The sequence below is a fragment of the Bombus huntii genome, chromosome 7, assembly GCF_024542735.1.
Source record: "Bombus huntii isolate Logan2020A chromosome 7, iyBomHunt1.1, whole genome shotgun sequence".
NCBI lineage: Eukaryota > Metazoa > Arthropoda > Insecta > Hymenoptera > Apidae > Bombus > Bombus huntii.
The window spans coordinates 12,124,972-12,151,021 of NC_066244.1; the positions used below are offsets into that span (position 1 = coordinate 12,124,972).

The 26,050-nt window shown below is 38.4% G+C and overlaps 2 protein-coding genes across 3 annotated transcripts in view; one reads left to right on the plus strand and one right to left on the minus strand.

The window, feature by feature from the left end:
- Positions 1-12,398, minus strand: part of LOC126867353 (40S ribosomal protein S14a) — a 92,601-nt gene extending 80,203 nt beyond the window's left edge. Inside the window, exon 1 of the mRNA XM_050621790.1 lies at positions 12,392-12,398. The gene's annotated coding sequence lies outside the window, so the exon portion shown is untranslated. The remainder of the gene's footprint in view (positions 1-12,391) is intronic.
- Positions 1-26,050, plus strand: part of LOC126867279 (zinc finger SWIM domain-containing protein 8 homolog) — a 111,327-nt gene that overhangs the window by 72,023 nt on the left and 13,254 nt on the right. For both annotated transcript variants that reach the window (XM_050621558.1, XM_050621559.1), the window contains exons 3-5: positions 21,262-21,513; positions 24,540-24,715; positions 25,132-25,442. In XM_050621558.1, the coding sequence (XP_050477515.1) occupies positions 21,262-21,513; positions 24,540-24,715; positions 25,132-25,442 (739 nt within the window). The remainder of the gene's footprint in view (positions 1-21,261; positions 21,514-24,539; positions 24,716-25,131; positions 25,443-26,050) is intronic.

The following is a 26,050-nucleotide window of genomic DNA, read 5'->3' on the forward strand; positions in this document are numbered from 1 at the left end:
CCGAGTGCCCCTTAAATTCTCTGAACGACGTACAGAGTTCTTGGAAACCTTAAAAATTAGGAAATAATTCTCGCCAATGTTTAAGAACGGTTTCACGGTTTGGGAAAATCGTAGGCTTCGAGATATTTGATAAAAATTGTTATTATACGTAAAACGTACGAACTGATTCGTGAAACTGAAAGAAATCATATTTCTTTTCCGATTACAATCCGTACAAGATCTTATAGTAAACATTTTTATTGCCATATCTTTTTCATAAGTTTTATGATACATGCAGATTTATCTTTTGTTACTAATCTCCCCTAACAAGGATATTCATCAAAAATATCTCGTCAACTGATCGTTTTTTATCCACTTTATTTTAATAACTTTTTACACGGCCTATCGAGGACGATCGGATCTATATAAAACTGAAACGTACGTTTTTATTTACAGAAATGGCACAACTGCAAACTGCGCATACATCGTAACTGCCGTGAAAAAAATGTGCCCATAAAAACGTAGCTCTCTCGGAATCGTTTATCTTTTTGCTCGAAAATGTTGCAATTGCAGTTGGAAAAAATACGACTCGCTGCAGTTGTACAAATCATTCTGTATATTGTACGTCTAAATTCGAATAAATTTTCTATTTATGAGGTATAAAGGGTTGGAAGATGAACAATGAATGACGTCGTTGTGATACGAAATCGATGAGGGAACGCGATCAGGTCGATGGAAGGGAATAGAACAACGAGATTCTGCATCAACAGGTAACATGGTCAGAGGTTGGCATCGTATCGCGAACAGATTGTACGTAGCGAAGAAAGGGGCATCAGTTTTTGAAAATCGTTAGCGTGGGAGGTGGTTAAAACGAGCGTGGAACGTGCCAAATCGTATTTCAACAATTGCAATGTATCTCTGGATGGAGATATTCGAGTTTCGTTGCCAGCTTTTTCACAAAATTACTCTCCCTTGCTAAACCACAAATAATCAGACTTCAAACTATTCCAAAAAATTGTTCTTCATTTTTATGCCGTAAATTTCTAAATTCGCTAGTTATACCACGGTAGTTATATTATATTAATAATTACGAATAATGCTATATTTTCGCACGACGAACAACATTTGAATAACCCCTTTCTCCAATAACGTTTCATTCTTCTCTCGGATAAAGGTATAAGTGAAAAGTAATATTTTTGTACCGCAGGAATTTTTTCTTTTTCCAAGTTTGAAATAGGAAACGAAACGCGGTCGGTGTGGATTTCCTGTGGTTTTGTTCCCCTTCGTTTTTCTCTGTTCCCTCCTTTTCCACTCCCCGTCCAATTAAAACTTCCACTTCGATCGCCAACAGGGCGTTTATAGATAATGCGTTAAAATCGGTTGGAGCTCGGGGCCGATTGTTTCAGAAGATTTACGCGTGTTCGGTAATCTCTATAATCTTAGATAGCCTGCCATGTACTTATCTGAAACTAAAATTGCCGCGTACATGCTCTTTACATGTTCTAAGTTCTAAGAAACGAAAGAGAAACTTACTAAAAGTCATCCAGTCGATTTAAATTTCCTTCTACTTTCAGTTATTCAATTTTTGTTCCTCCACTTATCAACCGGAGTATCCATTAAAATAACAAAACATTTTGGATATTATTTCCTTTCTGCTGACAGAGAAAAAAAATGTATCACTATTCTGTCAATTATAAATATTGCTATTGTTAAATTGGCGGCTCTGTGTAAACTTCCCGCCTCACGAAGACCATCGTTAAAGTATTAATTCGAAATTAGTGCTGCGTATGTATCTCCATAAAATTCCTCTTACTTCCATAGATTCTACCCCAGAGACCACTGAAGACTCGTGAAACATCAGAATACTCTGTACAATTTTTCTCCCAAATTACACCGTCCAACAAATTTCAACCTTTTCCCGATGTCGCAACCTTAAATCGGCAATTCTTGTAGATGTTTGCGAGCCAAACACGAATCTGCAAATCCTTTCTCTTCGTTATTCAACGGAGGAGAAAATTAATTTTCAAGAAAGATCGCAAGTTTTTAACTTCGAAGATGTTTCGCGCTTTTACTGTGGCATAACTATCGACCTATCGTACCGTGTCGTATTTAGTTCAGAGAAAAATCTACGACGTGCATCGAAAGTTGCAAAATCAAAGGTTGAACGGTGTTACGTCTGGCGACTCTCTGCATTGACCAGGCCAGATACAGCGGGCAAGATGGTAGTCAGATGTCTATACATCCTTACTGCGTACCCTCAATATTCTCAAGTATCCTCCATCGATCTCTGGAATTTTCTAATTAAGGTCCTTCAGACCAAACAAATATCTTTTTATCGAATTGTTCTCAAAAGTTTATTGTTTACTACGGGTTGACACGGGAAAGTAGGCTTTTCTCACGTATGATGCTTCCCACTAGCAAATTTCTCTCGGGGGCGTTAGCACCCTTCCTCACCCACCAACTTGTCAAATGACCAATTAACAGCAAAGACCCACCCATCATAAGTTTCCTCCGCAGCATCATCTTCACAGAAAGTCAATCTTAAAAAAATATTGTTTGAACCGTCATCATCTAAGCTTACGTCGCGTATTTCATAATTTGTCTATCGATCGAAACTTAATTATATCTTATCAATTTATATCTCTCTCTAGTCAAGAAGTTGGTCGGATAAACATTAATTTATACCTGTTAAATCAGTGTAAACTCAATCCAACCACCCCATATTATCCTAACAGAAATAAGGGGATCGATCAGTTCGCGGCGTCGATTATTTAATCGTAAGGGGAATTTACGACTCTCGTTGACCTGCTATCTGGCGATCGCGTCTCTCCGCGAACGGTCGAAACAAACGGTCGTTATCATATTCCATAAAGCGCGTACCTACGGAATTTCGTTGTTCATAATTGCCTTAATTCTACACGCCGTTACAGAGCAGAAGGACCACGTACCATACATCGGTTCGTCAAGTATCTCCAAAAGATTAAATCGATTTAAAGACAAATTTTACTAACGACTATGCGGAACAAGTATTCGCTTGGTTCTCCAACAAGTTCGCTCTAACAACATCCGACGTGCCGCGTTCTCGGCGAACGCCAGTACGTCAGTTTTCGGTAGCTGGTAGGTTGGCTGTGCCTGCGACTGAAAACGAAAAGAGGCGGAACGATTGCACGTAGGAGGTCGGAACTCGTCGAGAAATAAGCAATTTTTACAGGGGATAAAAATTGAAATCTGCCGGGCGAAGGTTTGTATACGTTCGCCGGTGCGGCGTTCACGGGAGTCGACCGTGGAGAATATCGATCGGCCCGCGGGGTCGATGCACCGTCGCGTTTCGCTACGTGAAATTCATTTTCAGCCAGCCCCCGGGGAGACATTCTGAAAATTCAGGACCATTAAACGGAGCGAAACAAAAGTGTATCTGGACGGACGAGTAAAATAAAAAGAAAAGAAACGAGAGGGGGAAAAAAAGAAATTGGAGGTGGAAAGGAAAAAAACGGAGAGAAGGGAGCGGTTGCTAGGTGAATTTCGGGGACGCCGCGTTTCGTTCTCCGTTGTTTTCTTCTCGGATTCGATGGAACTGAATTCGCGGCCATTTCCCGTGGCCGGTTCGACGTTTGTTCGTTGAGAAACCGATGAAAAACGAGCGAAACGCGGGTCGTTGTTGCAAGAAAAATAGGTTTCCGGATTGCAGCCTGGAAAATAGCGGAAGGATCGATTTTACGACACCTTTGATCCTCGACGATGCAATTCTTTACTCTCCGATTTTTCTGCGGTAATGGGACGAGGGAAGAGAACGTACTTAAATATCTCCCTTGCAAATATTGAAGTTGCGAGAGCTTAAAGTACTATCTTGGGAGGACGTGTAATAATTATTTCAACCTGGTGGCGTAGCAACGTTGACCTAGAGAAATAGTTGGTAGAAATAAAACATGGAAATACAGCCTTCATCACGATCTCTTGCACTTCCAAGAAACCCATAACCTATTTAAATCCATCCTTGCGCTTATAGCTCTATGGGCGCTATTTACCTTACGCTTATAGATTCACATTCGACCGCCGATCACGTAGACTATCTCTTCTTCTTTGAAAATGCCGATACTCGTAGTAATAAGCTTGTGCACTGTTGAACACGCAATATATACCTTTCTTTCTCCTCCAATAAATACAATTTAAATATTGCAGCTGCTTTCTTATTGCCGCGAACCATTCAACTATTGATCTACGATAAAACATCCTTAACGATTCTTCTCTTCCATAAAAAAAAAAAGTATATATGTATGTATATAAGATTGAATGAAAAGACGACGCAAAGACCATGGTGCGTTTTAAATTATATAGATCTATATATAATCCAACCTAATAATTCTGCTTTTTACTACGAAAGAAACCACGAGAGAAACAACTCGAACGAAACTAAAAACGAAGCAGCTCTAGAACATAGAGAAAGGAAAAAGAGAGAGAAGAATCCCGTCATATTCAGTGCTTGCACAATGTATCCTGTATCGTAGACTCGTAGCGAAACTCGAACGTAGGACGATAAACGCGAGCAAGTGTATCGTTCGTTTCATTTTCCGGCGTATTCTCTGCCTCTTCCGTTGATTTTTCTTTCCCTTTCCTTCCTTTTTCTCTTACCTCCTTCCCACCGACTATTCGTTCTACCGCTTTACAATGCATTATTGTGGCAGCTTTATGCGCCAGCCCCTGGGAGTCCCACGTGTGTTTACAAGCGGACCACATTGTGATATTATGTAGCCGGGTTGGCTCACGCACTTGTAGTTGTTGCACCGATGGAACGCCGTTCCAACAACGCCGGAGTATAGAGTTACGTTTTATGCACTACTTCCTGACACGAGTGCGCGCACTCCGGTAGCGCAGAACCGGCGTCCCGTTAATTTCAACGCGAAACGACTGCGATCGCGCCGCTTTGTCCGTAGCCGCGGCTCGCACGCCGATAAGTAACGCGGCTAATCGCTCATCGTTGCTCGCCCGGTGAGCTTGCGTGGTCTACTTGCACGGCAATTTTAATCGTCGATCAACGTTTTTCCTACTTTTTCCCCATTTTTGGTATCTTCACGATCTTTCGTCTTTCGATGATGACATTTTTTCAGATTCTTAGGCGAAGATGGTAGCGGGCTCAGAGACGATCGATTGCGTCATTTCTTCGAAGTTTGGAATTTCGTTTATTTATTTTTAATTCTATTTATTTTTTTTTTCAAGATTCTCAGATCGAACGATTGCAACAAGCTCAGAGGCGATTAGTCGCCATGTGTGTTTGCCATTCTCTTTATCGCGGTCGTTGCGCGAAGATTTCTATTGGCTTGGCAACTAAGTGATTGCGGATTTTGTCAATACCATCTAATGGCAATAATCTAGTAGATTGGACGGTACACGGTAGCAGGTCCAGAGTCGATTAATTGCGATTTTTCCGTGTCTAAAATTCTGTTTATTAGGTCGTTGCATTTTTGAAGATTCTTAGATTGAGCGGTATTAGATTCAGGGACGATCCATCGCAATTTTTCGATCTTTTTCTTTCTTGTTCTATCGTTGCGTTATGATTTTTGGTGTAGATGACACATAGTAGATTAAGTTTTATAAATAGTTAGGTTCAGAGTTGAATTTAGTCGCAATTCTCGTACCTTTGGAATTTTTCCATTGGAGTCATCGCATTTGTTAAGATTCGTAGATCGAATGACGGTAGAGAGTCGATTAATCGCAAGTTTCGTGCGTTTGCGATCTTTCTGTTGAAACGATTTTATTTTTTAAGCTGCTTCGGATACGCGGCAATAGATTGGAAGGGTAGATTAATTGAAATTTTTGTTTCTCTGAAATTTAGATAATTGCGTTTTATGCTTTTGACGTTAGGTGTTGCTAGCTGATGTTTTTCATTGCAATAATCGTATCTTTCTTTTTTTTATCGTTGTAAAGAGTATGGATTCGTTTTTTAATAAATATCATGTGGGTGGAGTGGATAATACGGAATTCTCAACCGTGGTTTATTAAATTGGAAATCTATACATTACTAATATATCGGTTTTTATTAACTGCACCGCGTTACAGTAACGAATTAAAATAAAATACAACAAAACCAAGAAATTAAATTTTTCTCCATAGAATTGTTTTGTTTGAATCGATCGACAATGTACAATAAAAGAATAAAAAGTTTAAGGGGGAAAAATGTGGAACGTTGACGGGAATACAGAATTTCTGTCGGTGTAAAATTCTCCAGTGTGTGAATTATCCAGCGACCTGGTCCTTCCGCCGCAACAATTTCCTCAACTTCCGGATACGGACAGCGAGCGTCGTTTTAACGCGAGTACCTTGCTGTTCGCTGGCCCGTTCCCTTTAACATCTCCCAACTCTTCGCTTCACGCTGTTGACATTTATTTTTTCCACAGTCGTATATTTCTTTTGGTAAAAGAATTAATACGATTTTATCAATCGCTTGCATTTTTATATTCTAAATGCTACTGTTAAATTTACAATAAATTTATTACACACACGTTAGAACAAAGATTATTACGCTGTAAAAAAATGTTAAATTGTTTCACGAACTTCTTCGTGCAAAATTTAACAACGTTTAATTGTACCATAGCTTTTGGAAACGAACTATGATATATACCGAGAATCTTTTTACTTTAGAACAGATTATTCTAATAAATCTAGAACAATAGAATCGATTGTTAGAAAAATGAAACGATACATCAAATCCTATGGAAATATGTATCGAGTCGTATCATTTAAATCGTCGAATGCCTTGAAATAACAACGGTTAGAGTTTCGCCAATAAAAGCAACGATATTTTACGTGCTCCAACCTGTACAACAGCTGAAACAAAAACGTGCGAGAAATGTACTGCCCCGTTTGTACATTGCAGAGTTATAATTCCATTATAACAAATCAAACGCTGTTCATGCGATAGCAGTCGTTGATCGAGAGGAGAGAAGGAAAAACAAGGCCATTTTTCCGACGTCGTTTTCGCGATAACGACAACCAACACGTTCCGAACGTTTCAGCGCGTCTGGTTTTATTTTGCATTTCAAATGACCCGCGCCAACTCTTCTCGTCGAGCACCGTCAAAAATTTCGTGACAGAGCGGAACTTTTCTTCGGGCCATTGTTCCCTGGACTGCGCCGTAAATTAAATATGATTCACGACACGGTCGACCCGTTAAAAATTTCCACGTATAGGAAAGATAAAGCGTTCTATGGTTCTCGTGGCTACCAGCCATCTTGAGCTACCTAAAACTTAGCCGTCGAAACTTTTCGACTCGTTTAACCGTGAACTTTCTGTCGATTTATCTTCCGTTCGCAACTTTATCGATCTACTTCCATCGCGTTGGCCGTTGTACGAATAATTACTAAAATAAAACGCGTAGAAAATCTGAAAATTTATCGCCAAGATTCCAATATCTCTGTCGAAAATGACAACGCGAGTTCGTGCTCGCCATCCATATGCGGATGCGCTAATTACAATAAATAGTTCTGGATATAATCGATAAGTTTAAGATGTTCTTTTGTTTTTATCCCTAGTTCGTGTAAGAAAGCGCAATAAAGGTTTTTCGATTCAGAACGGTGCGATAGATTTATCCAAAGAATAAAATAATAGCTGTTGTGATCCTACCTCTGAATACAGAAATAACAATAATTTCTCGTTTCTTTTATTACGTGCAGTTAGGCAAAAATGTACGTAAAAATCGCTTCTGTGGATTATCAGTAGAATTCGAATGTGCAAGATCGCACAGAGTGTGCGTAATATGAAAAGGTATATAAAATATACGAAGCGTAATGTATCTGTACATTCGTATAAACTGTGATGTTTGATAGGTAAAACATTTTTCTGCCGTAATCCTATGATTTTAATTGTATTCTCAAAAATATGAATTTCCGTATAAATCCGTAGCTATCGGTTATTACGGACGCGAAGCAACGGAAAAATATAATTTGTAGATTATTGTTTGGTGCATTTTGACGTAGCTTTAATAGATCCCTTTATTTTACACCTTCGTGGGTCTTCAAATTTCTCCGATCTTCAAAAAATTCTATCGTATCTATTTTAGTTTTATATGTGTAATATTTTTAAATCTTCGAAGATTGGTAATTTAAGAGGCGAAATGAACTACGAATTATTGGAATTCTCGAACTTGTACATTTTTCCTAGCAATAATTATCGAACGACGATAATTAACACACGGTAGAAGAGCGTCGATAGAAGTCTAAACACCGAGTACAAATTGTGCGAACAGAAATGGAATGAAAAATTGTACGATCTACGGAAGATCAGAAAAATTTGAGAAAGAAATGGAGGATGTTTCAGCGGCGATATGTAGAACGTAAAATTTGTATCCTGATTTTCTACTTTTATAACAACGTCACAAAGTGGAAGTAGTACGAAACGTGGAAATTTCACGACGTCGATTCCGAAAGGGATTCGAATGTAATAAAGGCGCGCCGGGTCGAACGCGAAAGTTTGCAATCGTTTCCCATTTCCACGACATCTCTTCGTCCATGTTCCATATTTTTTTTTTTTTTTACTCTTTTTTTCATCGAATTTAGCGAATGCAACAAAAGCGTCGAGCGTAACAGGGTTACGAGAATGGCGCGCGCAATCGTTTTCAATTTTCGCAATTCTGCCGCGCGACGAGTGCTACGTGTTTTCCATTCGAATTACAAGCTTTCGATGTATGAAACAACTGTTCAAAAATGTCCGAAACCTGTGAAAAGGAACGTACGGGGAGGAAAAAGGAACAAAAGCTTCGAACAAAAACGAGCTTTTGAATATCGTTCGCTTTTAACAATGTTGCACAGTTTTAAAACGATTGTCGTAGTCTGATCGCGAAATAGTCGGACACACTGTAACTTGGTATTTCGCTGTTTGTGTTACCGTATGAAGACCACATGGAAGAAATACGATCAATTTTCTCTTGTTTGTGACTTGCTGCCTAAAATGAAATATTTTAATGCTTCGTTATAAAACATTCGAAGAGGAATAATCGCATTCTTGTGCAGTAAAACAAAGAAACGAACAGAAAGCGGAATTGACCAGTTTGGCTTCCGAGAAGCTTCTATATTAGCCAATATTTTTTCTTCTTCTCGTGTGACATGATTTTTACGATGAATCGTCTTGCGTATCGTGGATTTTTTCAAGGAAGGCGCATACGTAAGTTTCGCGGTAAAAAGATTACGAAGATTTGTCGAGTGATTTGCTCTCCTAAGTGAAATAATCTGATTTGCCGATGAAAATTTCATCGTTACTATCTGTAAAATATACGTCTTACAATTCGGAGAGATTCGGTTCCTTAATTTTCGTATGGAACGAAGCAAGTTTTCGCAACTGTGCGTCGTTCCAGCGGATGTTTTTGGCACTGAAAAAACAGAGGGCAAGATTTTTAAAAGTGCAGTTTGTAATTTTTATTTCCGGACAGATGGAAGAGGGGGAGGGCAATTACACAGGTGCCTAGAGAGGAGATAATACGCGATACTCGAGTTGAATTCACTATTTAATTAAGCCACTTAATGCGCCTCCGTAGCTTCCGCTGGCAACTTCGAGCAAATATCTCGTTAGATTTAAGTAGCTCTGCTTGTTTTCTCACAAACGTTGTAATTCCAGTTCGGTATCGTTCTTCCTTTTGTTTGCCATGCGAACGGGCAGCTTTGGCGAAAAAAGAAAACAGAAAAACGAGAAGCAGACGAACGAAAGGAAGCGAAGTAGCAGAAGGAAAGTTAACTTGTCATTTCAATTGTCAATTTCTCGCTTTTGTTAAGTACGAACGACGTTATATTTACATTTACAACGATTAAAACTGATTTAGCCTTGTCGTTTCATCTTTCGTAATTTCGAATTTTGAGTTTGTAATCGTAAAAATTTCTTGTTGGACGACTCGGTAAATAGATTAAGCTGTGACAGTCTGTTTATTTAAAACGTCTTATGCAACGTCTCTTTCATTAGTCAAGATACGTCGAAATACTCAGAGCTTCCGGTGTTTTTAACTTTCAAGCGAAGTTACATTACGCAAGCTTTTACAAAATGCCGACTACTTATTTTAAGCCGCACGAAGACAAAAGAAATGGTCCAAAAAAAAAAAAAAAAAAATAAGACCCTGGCTTTTTTCCACCTTTGAAATTTTATTTCCATTTTAACCCAGGAGAGTGGCATACGTATTCGTAAAGATTCAGATATCAAACATTTAAATTAAAAAATGGCCATTTTACAAAAGCTGTCATTTGCTAGTTTCCCCTTAAGAAGCCTAAGATTAAATTTGGCTAAAGTATAATATCCGGGCTGCAACATTTCTCTATCCTAACGTGTTTCTTCGACTGTATCGTAGACGAAAACGAGGCTCACTTTTCACGGTTTTGTGAAAATGCACGCTTTTGAAAATTCGCTTTCACCAACATTTAGTCGACAAGCCTGTTAACTGTAGAAATCTGCGTAAGACCGTGATCATACAGAAGCGGTAAACGACAAAACGAACGATGGTGTACGATTAATGCCAATGCTCCAAATGCCAATCTTGTCGTTTGACTCACGACAGCCGGAAAATAAAAAATAATCCAAATCCAATATTCAAATGCATACAGAGTGAGCCATACGGTAGATCAAGCGTACGAAATTTTAAAAGGGGTATCGTCAAGACCCACGAGGACGTCGCACATCAACAGGTTGTCCGATATTTTTTACGTCTTATTTCCATGAAAAACGACCTTGTTTCCGACTTCGACGACCTCGAGAATCCCTAAAAAGCGTCATTCTAGCCGAATATTTTGTAGTCCGAATGCTATGCTACAACGTCAAATTTAATTCCAGAAACTTTAGCAGACGTTTCTCGATCGATCGTTTCGCCAATGAATTCTTGTCACGATGAATCAACGAACACCTTCGTCGACGTTCGATTCGATCCGCCAATACTATGTAATTCCTTGGTCTTTCCACGAAACACCAGACACAGAGACAGAAACAGAGAGAGAGAGAGAGAGAGAGAGAGAGAGAGAGAGAGCGTTTGTGTGTACGAGAAAGAGAGAGTAGGGTAGGCGATGGCGCGAACAGGGATGATTCCTTCAATCGAGGTCAAGTTGCCTGGCTGCAGAGGGGGAGCAAAGGCCATTTACACATAGACGAAGAGCCGCGCGTGTGAACGTGAACGTTGGCGCTCGCGTGAAAGCACTCGATTGCTTTAACGTCGAACGATCCGACGATTGTCTTCGCTTTCGACGGTGCTTTCGACGATCCTGATCGACGAGACGTTCATCAGGAACATTTAAATGCATGAAATCGCTGATCATATGCAGATTCCAGGGAAATTTCGAGCGTAATTTTAGACAGCAATTTCTTTTTTTTTTTTTTTTTTGACAAATTTTGTAATTGATTGATTGGTCGAGATCGAATTTTAGAATATCATAGCGATGTTCGTATGTAGCGATATTACGATGGAAGAATACTATATAGTATATGTCTATGTCATAATGTAAATATCGCAGATTTGGATGTCACGTTAGATCATACTCGATAAATTTTCGAACTCGATTTCCTCGTAAACTAAGCCTTAAACGAAACAAATTTTATTCCACATTTTGTCCTTATTTTTGTCCGCTTGTACACGTCATTCGGCCACACCCTGTATGCGAGTACTGGCGAAGCACGTAAATATTTGAAACGGAAAAAGGCATCTGTTACTGCGAAATATTACATATGTTCGGATAACAGAGCGTTCGGATATTAGGGTGTTTGGATAATGGATGTTCGCGGTGTTCGTATAAGGGAGGCTCGACTGTACTTAGTTTCACATTTTAATTTCATTTCACGGTCCAATACCTTCCGTAAGAATCGATTTGTACTTCCAAACTACGTGTAACGATAATCAAAGTTGATTTAATTTACGTACAAATAGAGAAGAATCGACAATTTTTTGAGTTAAGTAACTAACTTAAAAAGATCGTAGAGAGGGTGGAGATTTAGTAGGTAAAAGACGAAACATCGATAATTTATATGTTTGGTAGAAATTTTTGGGCGTATTTTTATTAAATTTTATGTATTAGATTTATCAGAAACCGTAACACAGTTAGTAGTTTGATCTCGTACGATTGAATATTAGGTTTGACTCGATGAAAGACCGGTTGGTGGTTGCAAATTCTGCAACAACATGTCGTTCCAGCTTCGTTACCGCGTAAAGTCTGTCACTGACGGGAAGTTGCGGCTTCGATCGTCGGGAAACGAACCGAAATTACAGTTTATCAAAGGAGAAAGGCCGCGCAATCTGGTAGCGACGCGAGCCAGCCAAGTTTCGATCGCGGTTGAAAGGCATTTCTCTCGTTTCCTTGTGGTGAAAACTTCTCTGGCAATTTGTACCTTTCGCCACGGTGAAAAATTCCCCTGGCCCACTTCGACAGCCATCGATTCTCAAAGAACTTACCTCCCTTACGAAATCTCGCTTGGAAATAATTCACCCAGCAATGTGTGCTTCTCCGTGGAAACGGATAGACGTTCAATTGTCGTGTCCATGATCGAAAATTTAAAATTATATCGATGCATTCACTTGGAAATAGATTCGAAACGATGGCGTCTTATCTATTATTTTTTCCCATTAATTCCAAAATATCGGTTATTTTAGAGAGATTAATAGACGTTAGATTATCATTCTCCGAAGATATTAGCAGTTAACATTAGCCTTACCTGGCACTGCCAAATGACCGGTTTCGAAATGTAATTTAAAATTGTACTATCATTTGCATTTCTTTTGTTCGTCTAACTTTACGTAAATTCTTATGTTAACAAAAATTGAGAAATTGATTAATCGGATAATATAAGGATTTACATGAAGTTAGACGAACAAAAGAAATAACAACGAATGTACAATTTTAACTTAAATTTTGAAATCGGTCGTCCGATCGGGTCTGGCAAGATTAGCGTTAAACAAATGAAGTTTAACTTGGAAACTGATTTGAATCGAGTCGCATAGAAATTCAGAAATTTTCAAAAATTGACGAGGATTCTGCGTAAATACGTAAAAATGACACAGATCGATATAATCAAATTAGATTAAGTGAATGGACGTTGTAAAAAGGCTGACACAACCAAGTCCCTTTCAGAGCTGCGAGATGGAAAATAACGATAAAGGCTTAGACGACTAAAGAAAAAATTCCAGCGATAGAAGTAAAAATGGAACGTTCGTTTAATCTCTTTTTCAGACTAATAATAGCGCAGACGATGAATACGACTAAGAATCAATGGACGTTAAATGAACGTTTGTTTCGAGGTGATTCAAAGGCAGGACAATTTTCAGCGGAAATCTGGTCTGTTTCAGTGGGGCAGCAGTCGGCGCGCGGAGTACCATTTTAATTTGAATCGGGCGTCACGGAAACGCGACCATCGTTGCACGATAGCAAACGCCCTCATGGGGCGTGCTCGTAAAAACTTTTAACGTAATAAAGGAAGTTCCGCGCTGTCTCGTTGCTTCCTTCGGCGCCGGATGAAATTGCACTCGGGGCGAGTGTGTACCCTCGCCCTCTCGTTCCATCCTCCTCGAATATCTTCCAGCCAGTCAGTTTATCGCCATTTCGCGATCGTCCGTTTCTTGCGGCTCTTTCGAGTTCCGTTGCCACTCTACTCGCTCGAAATCTTCTATCCAGCATTTTTTCGCTTCTCTTGCTACTTGTTGAAACGTTCCAAGTTCTGTATGTTTTAAGCAGAGGCGGATCGAAGCTTGACTTTTAGATTCGCGAAACTTGGGCGCAAAATTTGACCAGATCTCGAAACCCTGGAAATCCGCAACATTTATGCTTTCTCTCTTTCTTCCTTTTCCAAGGAGTATCTGTCTTGTCACGAGGCGGAGTTTTAATAAAGCTTTCGTGCAGCAAATCAAGCTACGCTCGTCAGTGCGAGTGATTCTAACAAATCGGTAAAATTAAATCAATTGAAATGAATTTACGGTCGAGGACTGGAAACTTGTTGAATTTCGAGCGGTTTCGAGTGTATACATTCGGATAAAGGCATATCGACGAGCGAATATTTTTCACGGATCGAAGAGAAACGGAGATGTCACGACAAAACAACGAGTCTCCGTTTCTTCTGTCTTTCACTCTTCGTAGATGATCAGGTATCCTAAGTCTATCGATCATTTTACAGGACATCTGACGTTTTGAATTTTAAAGGAATTTTATTTTCGCTTGGTACTTACACAAGGAAATTCCATCTTTCTCCCCATAAGCGTGTTTTATTTGTAATCGAAGAAAGATTTTAGAGAGCGGCGTTTTTAAGAAGAAAAGTGGATGCTCGAACGGAACGCGGTGTGAAAATGAATTTCATGATAATTTACGTATCGATGATATACCGGATTGCTTGAAATTATTTATAGGTTTTTTGATTTTTCCTACTATCGCCAATCGTAAGAACAGAGAGCTGATATTACGAAACGCTCGCGATGAAGATTCGATATTATCCCTGTTTTCTCAAACTCACGCTACGCCTAGTTCTCTGTATTCTTGTGAAATAACGTTGGGACGGATGGTTCGCGTGACGGCCATTCGCAAGCAGGATTTACCGAGACCCGACGACCAAGATTTTCAAGGATCATCCTTCTCTCGAGTTTCGAAAGATTCGGCGACCTAATACGAAATTTACAAGCGGTACGTGCATCGGTTCTGGCGATCTCGTCGCTTCGACAAAAGTTCGCTGCATGGTAACTCGTAGTTTGCCATCTTTCATCGTTTCGTAAGAAGCGGCAATGGATACACGATCTTTCTCAGCGAATTCGCTCGCTCTCGCTATCTTCTTTGTTTCTTGGAGAAGAAACTTCCGTTTGTGGAGAAAGAATTTAACGTGCAAGTCGTTTGGCTGGAAGGTCTCCTTAGAGGAAATAATTTGAAAAGCGGGCGAAGAACGCGAACCGGCGACAAAGTTATCCGAAGAATCTCGAGGAGAAAATTCGGTGCTCGCGATGTTCTATCGGAATTTTTCGGATCGAGAATATTCCTCGATATTGGACACGATGGCGAACCGACCGGTTCTCTTTCGCTTTCTTTTAATTAAATTCTGTTAAGCGTAGAATACCATCCATATTCCACTTTTCTTCTTGAAATCTTAATGTCACCCTCTAACGCTTTTCTACTTGCGGGTCGAACGTATTTATCGAGAGAGAAAGACGGAATTTTCTTCCGTAAATGCCAAGGAAAACTAAAAATTCTGTTTACAAACCCATCGTCTTATTATTTGTCAATTTTAATGCACCAGTCCGTTCTTAAAAAGGACCAATGGCCTTTAGACCATCGTTCTACTCGTCTCGCTCTGATCCTGTCGAGCCTTTTTGTCGAGTATATACTCTTGCTAATTCCTGTGATAACCAAATTGACTTTTCCCCGGGAAATATAAATACGTTAAAAACTTCGCTTTGCGATGTACCGCTCGATGACGGTGCCTAGTTACTCTGCGCTAAACCCATCTGTTTTATCGTCTTTATTTCCTCCATTCTTCGTTCTTTATTGTTTCTCTGTATCGTCACTTGCTCATTCGATACCATTTTTCTCTTCTTTCTACGACTTCGTACGCGATTGTCCTTACCAAAAAATTGTCTCACCAAAAATGATTCGATTCGTTTGATAAATTATAAATTAGGTTAAATCGAACTGGAATTAATTTTCACAGTTCACTAATAATACAATTTACCTTTAAAGACCAAAACTGTTCGTCTACATATAATTTTCTAAAATATAGTTTGCAGATGATAAAGGTGAGACAGTCGCACGAGTGAAAACTAGCCGTTCGAGGGTTAAAAAGGAAATTTGAGGTGTTTTAAGGAGTTAGTCGCGACAGACGACGTCGACCAACTTTCGTGAGAATCGCGAGACGGTTTTTGCGCGGGCTGCACGCAACAGTCTGGCCAGGAGAACGTAACCAACTCCTTATTGATTTTCCCTGTCGACAGAGGTGTAAGTTTAAGCTTCGAAGAAGGCCATGTGTAGCCGATGGCGCGTTACCTCGGCAAAATAAAAGCGACAAATCGATGCAAGAGCAATTTATCGTGTGACGACGGTGCGCGCGTTTAAATGTCGCGTTTACACGATGGGATACGCCGCGCGGTTCGAGCGAGTAAACGAGTCCTCGATTGATCGTTTTCTACGGAGTAAAAGAGATCTTTCATCGCCCAATTCCGTTAACTTCCTGGAACAATGAACATTCTGGGCTATCTTTTCTTTTATCGAAAAATAAATCGCTCTGGGTTATTTTACCGCAATCTCTTTGTCTGTCTGGCAGATGTGGATGGGAATAATCTGCAGGAGATGATCGGAGAAGAAATTATGAATATCAAATACGAGGTCCAACGTTCCTCGGTCAGAGAAACATCGTCGTAGTAATACATCTTTTATCTGCGAACGTGATAGCAGGTTTTGTTTTTAAAAAAGTATTAAATTCGCTGCGAAAGCTGAAAGATTGGAGGAAAATATTTGAATATTTTCAAAGATCAAGTGCAAAGAGGAAATGAAAAGAAAAAAATTCCTGAGAGATAAGTTAAACCAGTTGATGAAATTACGCTACCAATCTCCGAGGAAATATTAATTTTATTTTTTTCTCTTTCATTTCGAAACGCAAGCGTAATTTTTCCCCGTTCTTTCGAAGGCAAAGGAAAAAATTCTCTGGCTGGCACAGGCCGGGTCGAGTCGTACGGATATTCCAACACTTTGCAGAAATTTCCATCACTCTTCCCCTTTGTTTTTCCTGCAAATGTTTGGCCGATCGATCGCGAAAACGTTCCCGCAACGCGTGCCGTCAGACAACCCCGTCATCCTGAATGTTCAACCTGGACATAATCGTTAGGGTTTGTAGCGTTGTATCTTGTTTTAAAATTTCCATTTTAAAATTACAAATCTCTAAGAAGAATTAATAAACTTCGATAGTGAAAAATACAACGAACAATTGTACTAACATTCTTCAGGAGAATTGAAGTTGATGATTAATCAATTATGTATTCATTTATGTAGTTTCTACAAATCGTTCGACCAAATTTTCTACTTCTGTTTTATAAAACCTTTATTATAAATAGTTTTTAGGCTCGAAAATTAAAAAAAAAAAACCACGTGTCTATGAAATGAATTTCTCTGAAATAATTTCACTGAAATAAGGGAATTCTCTACCTCGACGTTTCTTTAATCTAATCCGATATTCGAATTTCGCAAGTCTCTAACCTTCCAACGAAAAGAAAAGACATCGCAAATCTGCCTAAAACATCTCGATTGTTTATTTTATATAAAGTCGCTCGTGTCTATTTTCAACCCGAGATAATACTCCAATCTTAACTTTAACTAACTTAATCCTAAACTTTAATGTACCAATAAAAAGAAGAAAAAAGAAACAAAAAAAAAAAAAAAAAAGGCGAAAAGGATAAGAAAGGTTTAAGAAAGTTTCTAAAGAAAACAGACGAGAAAGTTTCCAAATAATGTACGAGAATTTTAAAGGCAACTGGTTACGAGGTTAAAGAGACAACACGGAGGAACGTGAAAGATGAATGGAGAGTAACATCCGGTCGATGAGACGTATCCTAGCGGCGTTGAAACGAAGAACGAAGACAGTCTTTGGTTTCTGGCCTGCGGATGCTCGCTAATCAAATAGAAATTGAATTTCCATTAATAATAGGCCGCAACGTGGTAACGTGATTTCCGGGCATATTGAGCGAGCTTGGCAGGCGCGCGAGAATGATAAAGCTTTTGTCTTAAATGGAGGATAGAGTCGGTGGCACGGCTGTGTTACCGCGCGGATCCAGCAAATGGGATTAAAACGATAGAACGCGTCGCTCGACCGCCCTTAAGGATACCGTTAATCCTGCTTGCCTCGTAGAAATTTTCTGTTTACACGTGTACTCCCACCGACCAGCTAAAATTCTCTTTCCTCCGAATAAGACCAATTATTTTAGAGAATCAAATGTCGCAGCTGTACAGCTTATGGGTAACGCGGTTATTCATGGGATGTCAAGGATTTGATCTGTACAGGGATCTATATAGTATCAGATGTTATTTAAGTAAAATTGTCTCAGAAATCTATGATTAGTTGTACTAATGTTATTAATAGTACTATGTTAGTAGTATTAGTATTGTTAATAGATTTGAATAATGATATCGTCGAATATTAATAAATGTGAAGGATTTACGTAGTATCGGATATCATTTAAATAAAATTGTTAACGTTGACGAATTTAGATAGTAGTATTGATATCGCTAACAGATTTCAGGGCTATTGGTATTGTTAATAGATTCGAATAATATCATTGTTTGATTACTGTACTTGTCTAAGCATCGATTAATTAACTGCGATTCGCGAGCGTTTTAGCGATTACAATTTTCTAAAGTTTGAAGAATGATACGTAAAAGTGATCGCAAATTGAATCCGCGAAATTAAAGACTAGAGTCGTTTCGTAGATGACAAGGATACCTAGGATATTAGGATACAAGGATATCTACGATATATTCGATATACAAAAGATATAAAATGTGTAAAGTACTCGTGATGATATTATTCCACCGAAAGTTGAACGACTTGTCTTGGAGAAGTTAAACTGCGAACCACTTTCAGCCGAAGTAATTGATCCAACTTTTACGTAATAGGACATTCGTAGATGGATATTCATCTTGAAAGACGAAGAATATATTTTCACAAACTTGTCGCAAGAGTATAACACAGATAATCGCAATGTCAATTTTTACAAATAGCGCGATGTTATCTTTTCGCGTGTCTCGTTTTATGAAGTCGGTCAGCACGACTTCCGAACGGCTCGTATATTTTCTATTTCGTCATTTTTGCTATTTTTACCACTTTCGCCAAATTATTCGCGAAACAACGCGCTGCATAAAATTCAACTTGCGTCTCATTTGAACGACGCGCAAAGTTTCCATCGAAACGCAACACCAACCAATTAGACAGGGCGCTTCGGGCTATGATTTCAACCGGAAGCCAGCGAGTGTAGAGGGTTAATTTAAATTAACTTCATTTATGGGGCGCGTTGTTGCTGGCCTCGTATCGACAGAATCGAATCTGTCGACCGGAGGATTTCGTTGAATATATAACCAGATAGAAGTAAGTCATTAAAATGCACGTTGAATGCGCTTCGAGCTGACCTAACGGTCGACCAGCGCAATTATGTAACACCGTTTGAAATTGTTAATGAGTCCGCTTTCATTATCACGCTCATTAAGGCTACAGCTGTGGTTATAGTCGCGGGGAGAACGAACAGACAGGAAAAAGAGAGACGCCTAGGCGCACAAGCTGTCGCTCAACCAGTCACAAACCGATTCTAATTGAATACAATTTAACCGTGAAATCAACGCAAAACCGTCGCGTTCACTGGATTGTTGCACCAGATCTATCGGCATTCGCTTCGTCTTTCGTTACGTGATCGATCGCTGCTGGAAATAGCGTTTAGGATTGCACAGACGAATTGTGCAATTATTTTTATTTGACGGTGGTACTGAAATAGGCGACAAGAATTTTAGACGTTCGGATACTGAACACCTCGTTCGAATTCTAATCTCTTATTTGTTTAAATATTTACACGAATCTCTACTTTCCAGTAGCGGAAGTGTAGAGGTTGTTTAGTCGTGTTCAACTCACGTCGGGGCTAATTTGTAGAGGTTTATGTGTAGAGGATGGTTGGTCGGTGAGGTTTAGTGGACGAGATTGCTCGTTGTTGAAACCGTCGAATATATTTAAAATGATAAATTAGTATACAGATAATGTTCGCAAAGATGCTCGTACTAACCGATTCGCTAAGACAGTGCATAAGTCGTAAAATAGGATCGCAGAGTAGGATAGGATTAATTAGATCGCTGATAATTCGTTGATAACTGGTTGATAACTTATCGACAACTGACTGTAACTCATTTCCTTGCGATCGCGTCCGCTTATTTTTATACTGGTCGAGGGAGAGTCGGAAAATTTAAATTCGTCTTTGTTCGACGACATTATTTTGTACGGAGTTTATTTATTGTTACATTACGTGTATCCTAATGATTTTGATACTCCAAGGCAACAACATGATTTGAATTGTCCTGTATCTCACGTACCGCTACAGAGGTATAAATATTCGTCTGCAAAAATCATAAAATCCCAATCTAATTCTTCTTTCTAAAAATTCCGAACCTTATTTCTCATTTTGAATATTATCAAATTCTAGTCGATATTTCACGATGGAAAATTCGCTGTAAATTTCCTATGGATCACTTACGAGGAAGGTTAGGTAAATTAAAAAGCTTATGGAACTTTCCGCACAAGTACGTCATCCGTAATGCAATTTTATTTTTCGGTGATGGATTTTTCAAAAAATTGTTTACGCAGTTTACTAAACTTTTCTTCAGATGTCTTTCACCAAATATTTCTCAAACGAGAAAGTTCTGAATTGTTATCGGGATGTGTGATTCCATCCCTTAAAATCGAATTACGACACCAACGAAAAATAGTGTCGTATTACAGATGACGCACTTTGCTTGTATGCAAAGTTTCATAATTTTTTGAAGTTTGCATGACTTTTCTTGTTAATACCATCAATTACTGCGACAAGATCGTGCAAAGAAACCCGGACGACTGATATGGGTATCAATAAAATTATCGACGCCGTTTATTATCGGAGTTGCTCATCTCATTGATTAATTCGCACCGCGCTATTCACTCGCGCTTCTTTACAAACCTTCTGCCATTTATTAATTCGTATTCCTGTTTTTGTAGCGAGTCTTGTTGTTCTGCAGTACCACTACGCGTTTCTAATCTACGATCGCGATAAAAACCTCGTCTTCTTGTCGGGGTTTTACCTTTTTCCTTTCTTTCCGTCTCCTTCCTTCGTTAGCTGGCACCGTGTTCTCGAAGGAAAAACGCGGCAAAGCCACGATTCCGACCGGCAAACGCTGTTATAACGCGAAACAGATGGCCGGAAGAGAGAAAGAGGCCGATTATTTTTGCATCGACGGTCTTGCAGCCTCTGTTCCTTTCTTTTCTTCTTATCTCGGATATAGAATTACGAGCTGCAATTCATCGATGAAAGTGTTTTTCAATTATTTCCCACGTGTTTGATATTTGGAAAGATGATTTTCATCGATACGGTTAATAAAAAGGGATTGTTATTATTAAGGGAATAAGATAAAGGGATTATTTCGAGGCAGAAAAGTATTATTAGATGAACTGTGTAATTGATAACTGATAAACGAAGCGTAATGTCTATCGCCGTTACTTGTATCCTGCTGAAACTAAAATAGTGAAAGCAAAGAAGAAAATTTGTTGCAGAATTTGTCTAATTTTTTCAAATATTTTCTTTCGCAGATGGACAAACAGTGCCGACGCTGTGCGAACTCGCCGCGCGATGTGTCGCCTCTCACATCCCGTTCGAACTGGTGGAGCACGTTTATCCACCGGTTCCAGAGCAATTGCAACTCAGGATAGCGTTCTGGAGTTTTCCGGACAACGAGGAGGACATCAGACTCTACTCTTGTTTGGCGAACGGAAGCGCGGATGAATTCCAGCGTGGAGAACACTTCTTCCGGTCGAGGAGCGTCAAAGATCCCCTACAAATCGGTAAGCGATCCACAAACTTCGAGTCAATTATCCATTTTCTATCTGTTTTCGTATTGATAAAAATTTGTTCGGATTTTTACTGATACTGGTATTCATCGCAGGTATAATAAGAATTTATATCGTAGCGATATTAAATACTAATTCGTATCTTATATTTTACACGGTAAGAGTAATTTATTATCTTTATCGAGTAGTTAAAACTATCAAAGTGAGAGTAGAACGTTTCTTTTGTGACCGAGGTTCTGTCGTATCGCTTATATAACCACACTACTGAATGTCTGTTCACTTCCGTCTCATACTACTGCCGCGCAGTCGCGCCAGAGAAATCGACCGTAATTCCATTTCGATTTTCATTGTTTTTAGCGTATCGCAACTTTTCGACCAAATATCAATACGACAAATTAATTTCTTTAATTTTAATTTTAAGCAAATAAATAAAACGCAAAATAAGAATACAGCGAAGCTCTGTGTAATATGGAAGACATGTTTCGCTTATGAAAGCGAATCATATCAGTTTAAACCATAGGTGTCCTATGCATACGCAAATAGGAGGTAAATGTTGCATTTGCAGAGAAAGGAAAGAAAAAAAGAAAAGGAAAAATTATTAGACCTCCCAAAATATTTTTATCTAACAAGTTATACATTTACATATATGTAAATGTTTGTTGAATTTTACGTACAATGTCGCAATTTTGTGTTACGTTATACCAATATTTTTTACTACACTGGGTTCTTATAATAAATAAACTTTTACGTAAATAGAGTCTCGATCAACGCCAGTGACTATCATCAAAGAAATTTTCTAGCAACAATAAGATTGAAAAAATAATGATACAAATGGGGAATTGTTCCGACGTTTAATTGATCTTATTAAATTCCTTAACCAGCGGAAGTGTTTCTCGTTATCGACTTTCAACGTATATTACATTCATTTCAGCGGCCGCTTACAGAGGGGAAATTCCGCGACACTATTTTGGACAGGGAAACGTCAGGGTCAGATTTCCAATTACGTCTATCCCGTCGTGTTTCCCGTTCAAAAGGGAAGCCTCCAGGCAAATCTATGCCCGCTGGCTGTAGAACTTCACATAATACCTCTTTCATTCATCAAATAAAGAAACTGGTCAACTTTCGAACGCCTGAATCGCGATACTGTGAAGCCATTTCGAGTTATCGGTGTAATAACCGGCGACGTCTAAATGACAAGCTGAATGATCGTCGAGCGATATCCATTAATCCTCGATTCTTCTTACATTTCATATTTCTTCGTTTAGGTTTAATCACATGAAATATAGTATCACATGAAATTTCCTACTTTTATATTTCTATTTTTCTAATCAAACACTCCTATCGGCTTTCAGAAGCTTTTTCATTCGTTGGAAATTGCTTCATTCAATTATCGTCATCTTAGAATTGTTCGCAAATCTTGTACATCTTGAAGTCTAAGAATTCCATTGAAACAACGAGACAATTCAGAAGGTTGTTTTACAGTTATCGTTCGATTATATTATTTATAAATAATACATTTATTGCTTTATACACAAACTTAAATTTTTCTATTAAAAAATTATTTGGATGTTGATCAATTTTTAACTCATTATTTTTCATTTTCATTTTACGTACAAATAAAAATTTATTTATTCTATTAATATTTATTTATTTATTTACATTTTCAACTTTAATTTATTTTTTTGAATTTTATAATGTAAGTAATACAGATTTTAGAAATCTTTCATCATATTCATATTACTTATTTATTATTTTATTTTTTATGTATTCATCATTCCCATTATATACAACATTTATATTTAAATGAGAATTTATTTATAATTTAAACAAGTTTTAGAAATAATTTAATTATTTTATTATTATTAACAAGAATAATTATATTATTAAATTATTTTATTCTACTCAAATACCTTATCTTAAAATTTAAATTTAATAAAATAAAAACAAATCTTGAAACGCGACGAAAGCCAGCTTCATCCGTACTTTTTGCTAAATTTCATTGAAACAATAATTCAGAATGTATAATACATACAGTAGAAAGATTTTCAAATTTTACCGTTTTCAAAATCGGCAGACTTCGCTAGAGAAATAATTCGCAACGCGATTCATGCAAATTATGTGCTCGAAAAATATATAGCGAAGTAAGTCTGCTTTTAATTTCGTACTTTAACCATTCAACTTTAATACTAATCGTCTAATTCTAATGGAATAACCTAGGTTTCTAGTGCTTTGACTATGACTCTAGAATTTGCCAAGAAATAGAGCATTCTGAACGATTCTCCAGCTAGTTCCGCCCAAGCGCACGTTTCATCCCTTCGTCCTATTCACAAAATAATCTCACAGACAAGGAAGCTTCTATTCGACTAGCGAATCGACGTTCACGAGGAAGGTGCTTGGAGGATCCACGACGAAGCGTTGGAATTTAATCCTTAATTTCATTGTTTGACCAAGCTGTTCCTGGCTGGTTAATTTCCTCGAGCTAATTTGCGCTACGCTCTGGATATAAACCGACGTCTTCCTCTTTGTGTTCCGTTGTGTTGGCTATCCATGACCCCGGGCGTTAGTTTCTTAATGCGCCCGAAACGACGTCTTTATCTCTTCGGTCCGTTTAGGAACCTCGTATCCAACTTCTTGTCGCTGTGTCATCTTCTTGTTCGTAGTTCTAAGTCGAGTCTCCTTCGTGGCTATTAAAAGTTATAAGATTTCTCCAGGGAATTCTTTCGACCAACTGTTAAAGGGATTTGAGAAATAATCGTTGTATGTTCTTCAACTTTTTCGGACATGAAATTATTAGCCTGAGAAAAATTGTCTTTTTTTTTTTTAAATTAATTATTAATAATAGGAACGTATCGTTTCTTATGTTTTTGCAAAGGAGACATAACGCGCTGTGATTTTTAAAGTACAACGTTACGCTTATGGGCTAAGATCGTAAGAGAATAATTATTTATTTGAACAAAATATGGTAATTTTTGGTGAAAGGATTTTAGGAATATTCTTATTTCATTGTTTTTATGTTGCAGGGTTCCATCTGAGCGCCACAGTGAATTCACAGGGGTTGCTGAACGGGGTAAGATCACAGTTCAATGTGGCTGTGACGTTCGATCGACGGAAGATCACGTCGTGCAACTGCACTTGCTCCTCTAAGGCCTATTGGTGCGCTCATGTGGTCGCCGTGTGTCTTCACAGGATACACATGGTAAATAAAATTATCCTGCAAACGTTTTATCGTCAAGAAGTTCTTTAATTCAGTAAAATATAACATTCAGCTGCAAAACCAGTAACTTGAATAACAATTATTTTCTTCATCAAAACGGCAAGTCTCGGAGGAATTTTATTTAATTAAAGCACACGCTATATCAGTCGATTTTATTATAAACGAGAATGAAAGAAATAACTCTAGACAGAAGTACTTTTTCATTTCTTCCGATAATTTCAAATTATCGCTTTTTCATTCCAGAAATGACGATCGAATTAATTCGTTGCAAAAGAAGAACAAAAGAAAATAGACATATTTATATTTTGGATAATTAAAAATTTTTGTTAAATTTGATTGGTCATGTAAAGGGTTGATTGACACGATCGCAAGACCTAAAATTAATTGTTTGTACTCAGCCGACACAGGTGTGCCTGAGAGCTCCAGTTAGCGAATCCTTGTCACGTTTGCACCGGGAACAACTGCAAAAGTTCGCGCAATATCTCATCAGTGAGTTACCACAGCAGATTTTGCCCACTGCCCAACGATTGTTAGACGAGCTGCTGTCGGTTCAACCGAGTACCATCAACAGTTATTGCGGTGCCCCGGATCCCACGGCAGGTGCCTCAGCCCACGATCAAACGTCTTGGTATCTCGATGAGAAGACACTGCACGACAACATCAAGAAGATCCTCATCAAGTTCTGCGTGCCCGCTCCGATTGTCTTCAGGTCATTATTGTCGCATTATCATTCTTCGTTATTTCATCGTTCATCTTTATTATTGTTTCTTACTGTTTCTTATTGCGTGCTGCTGTTACTAATCATCGTTGATCGTTCGTTCTTATTGTTAACCTCGTGTCCGAGTTCTACAATTTTTGTTACACTGCTATTTATTTTTACACAGAACAGCTGAAGCTTGCAATTTTTCATAGAATCAAAGCTGCAATGAGAGACATTTCTTGTATCACGAGTTCTGAACGTATCCCCATTTCTATGCAGTGGGCGCGATGAAATTCTCACTTAATAATTACAACGTTGAAAATTGATTTACTGGAACGTAGTGTTCCAAATGCATCAAATTTTGTTGTGAGAAACGAATTAGTGGTTATCCCGAATTAAACACTCTCAGCAATTTTGTCTGTTACCCGATTCATCGAATTATCAAATTCCTAAATTACCAAACTATGAAATTCCCAAATTTTCAAATTAATAATATACCAGATAATGATAATTTATATAATAATATACCGGTAATAATTTACCAAAACGGAGAAGCATATATGCAAGTAATTTCGAAAGAATATCTTTTTACCTCTCTGTCTTCTAAAATATTTCCA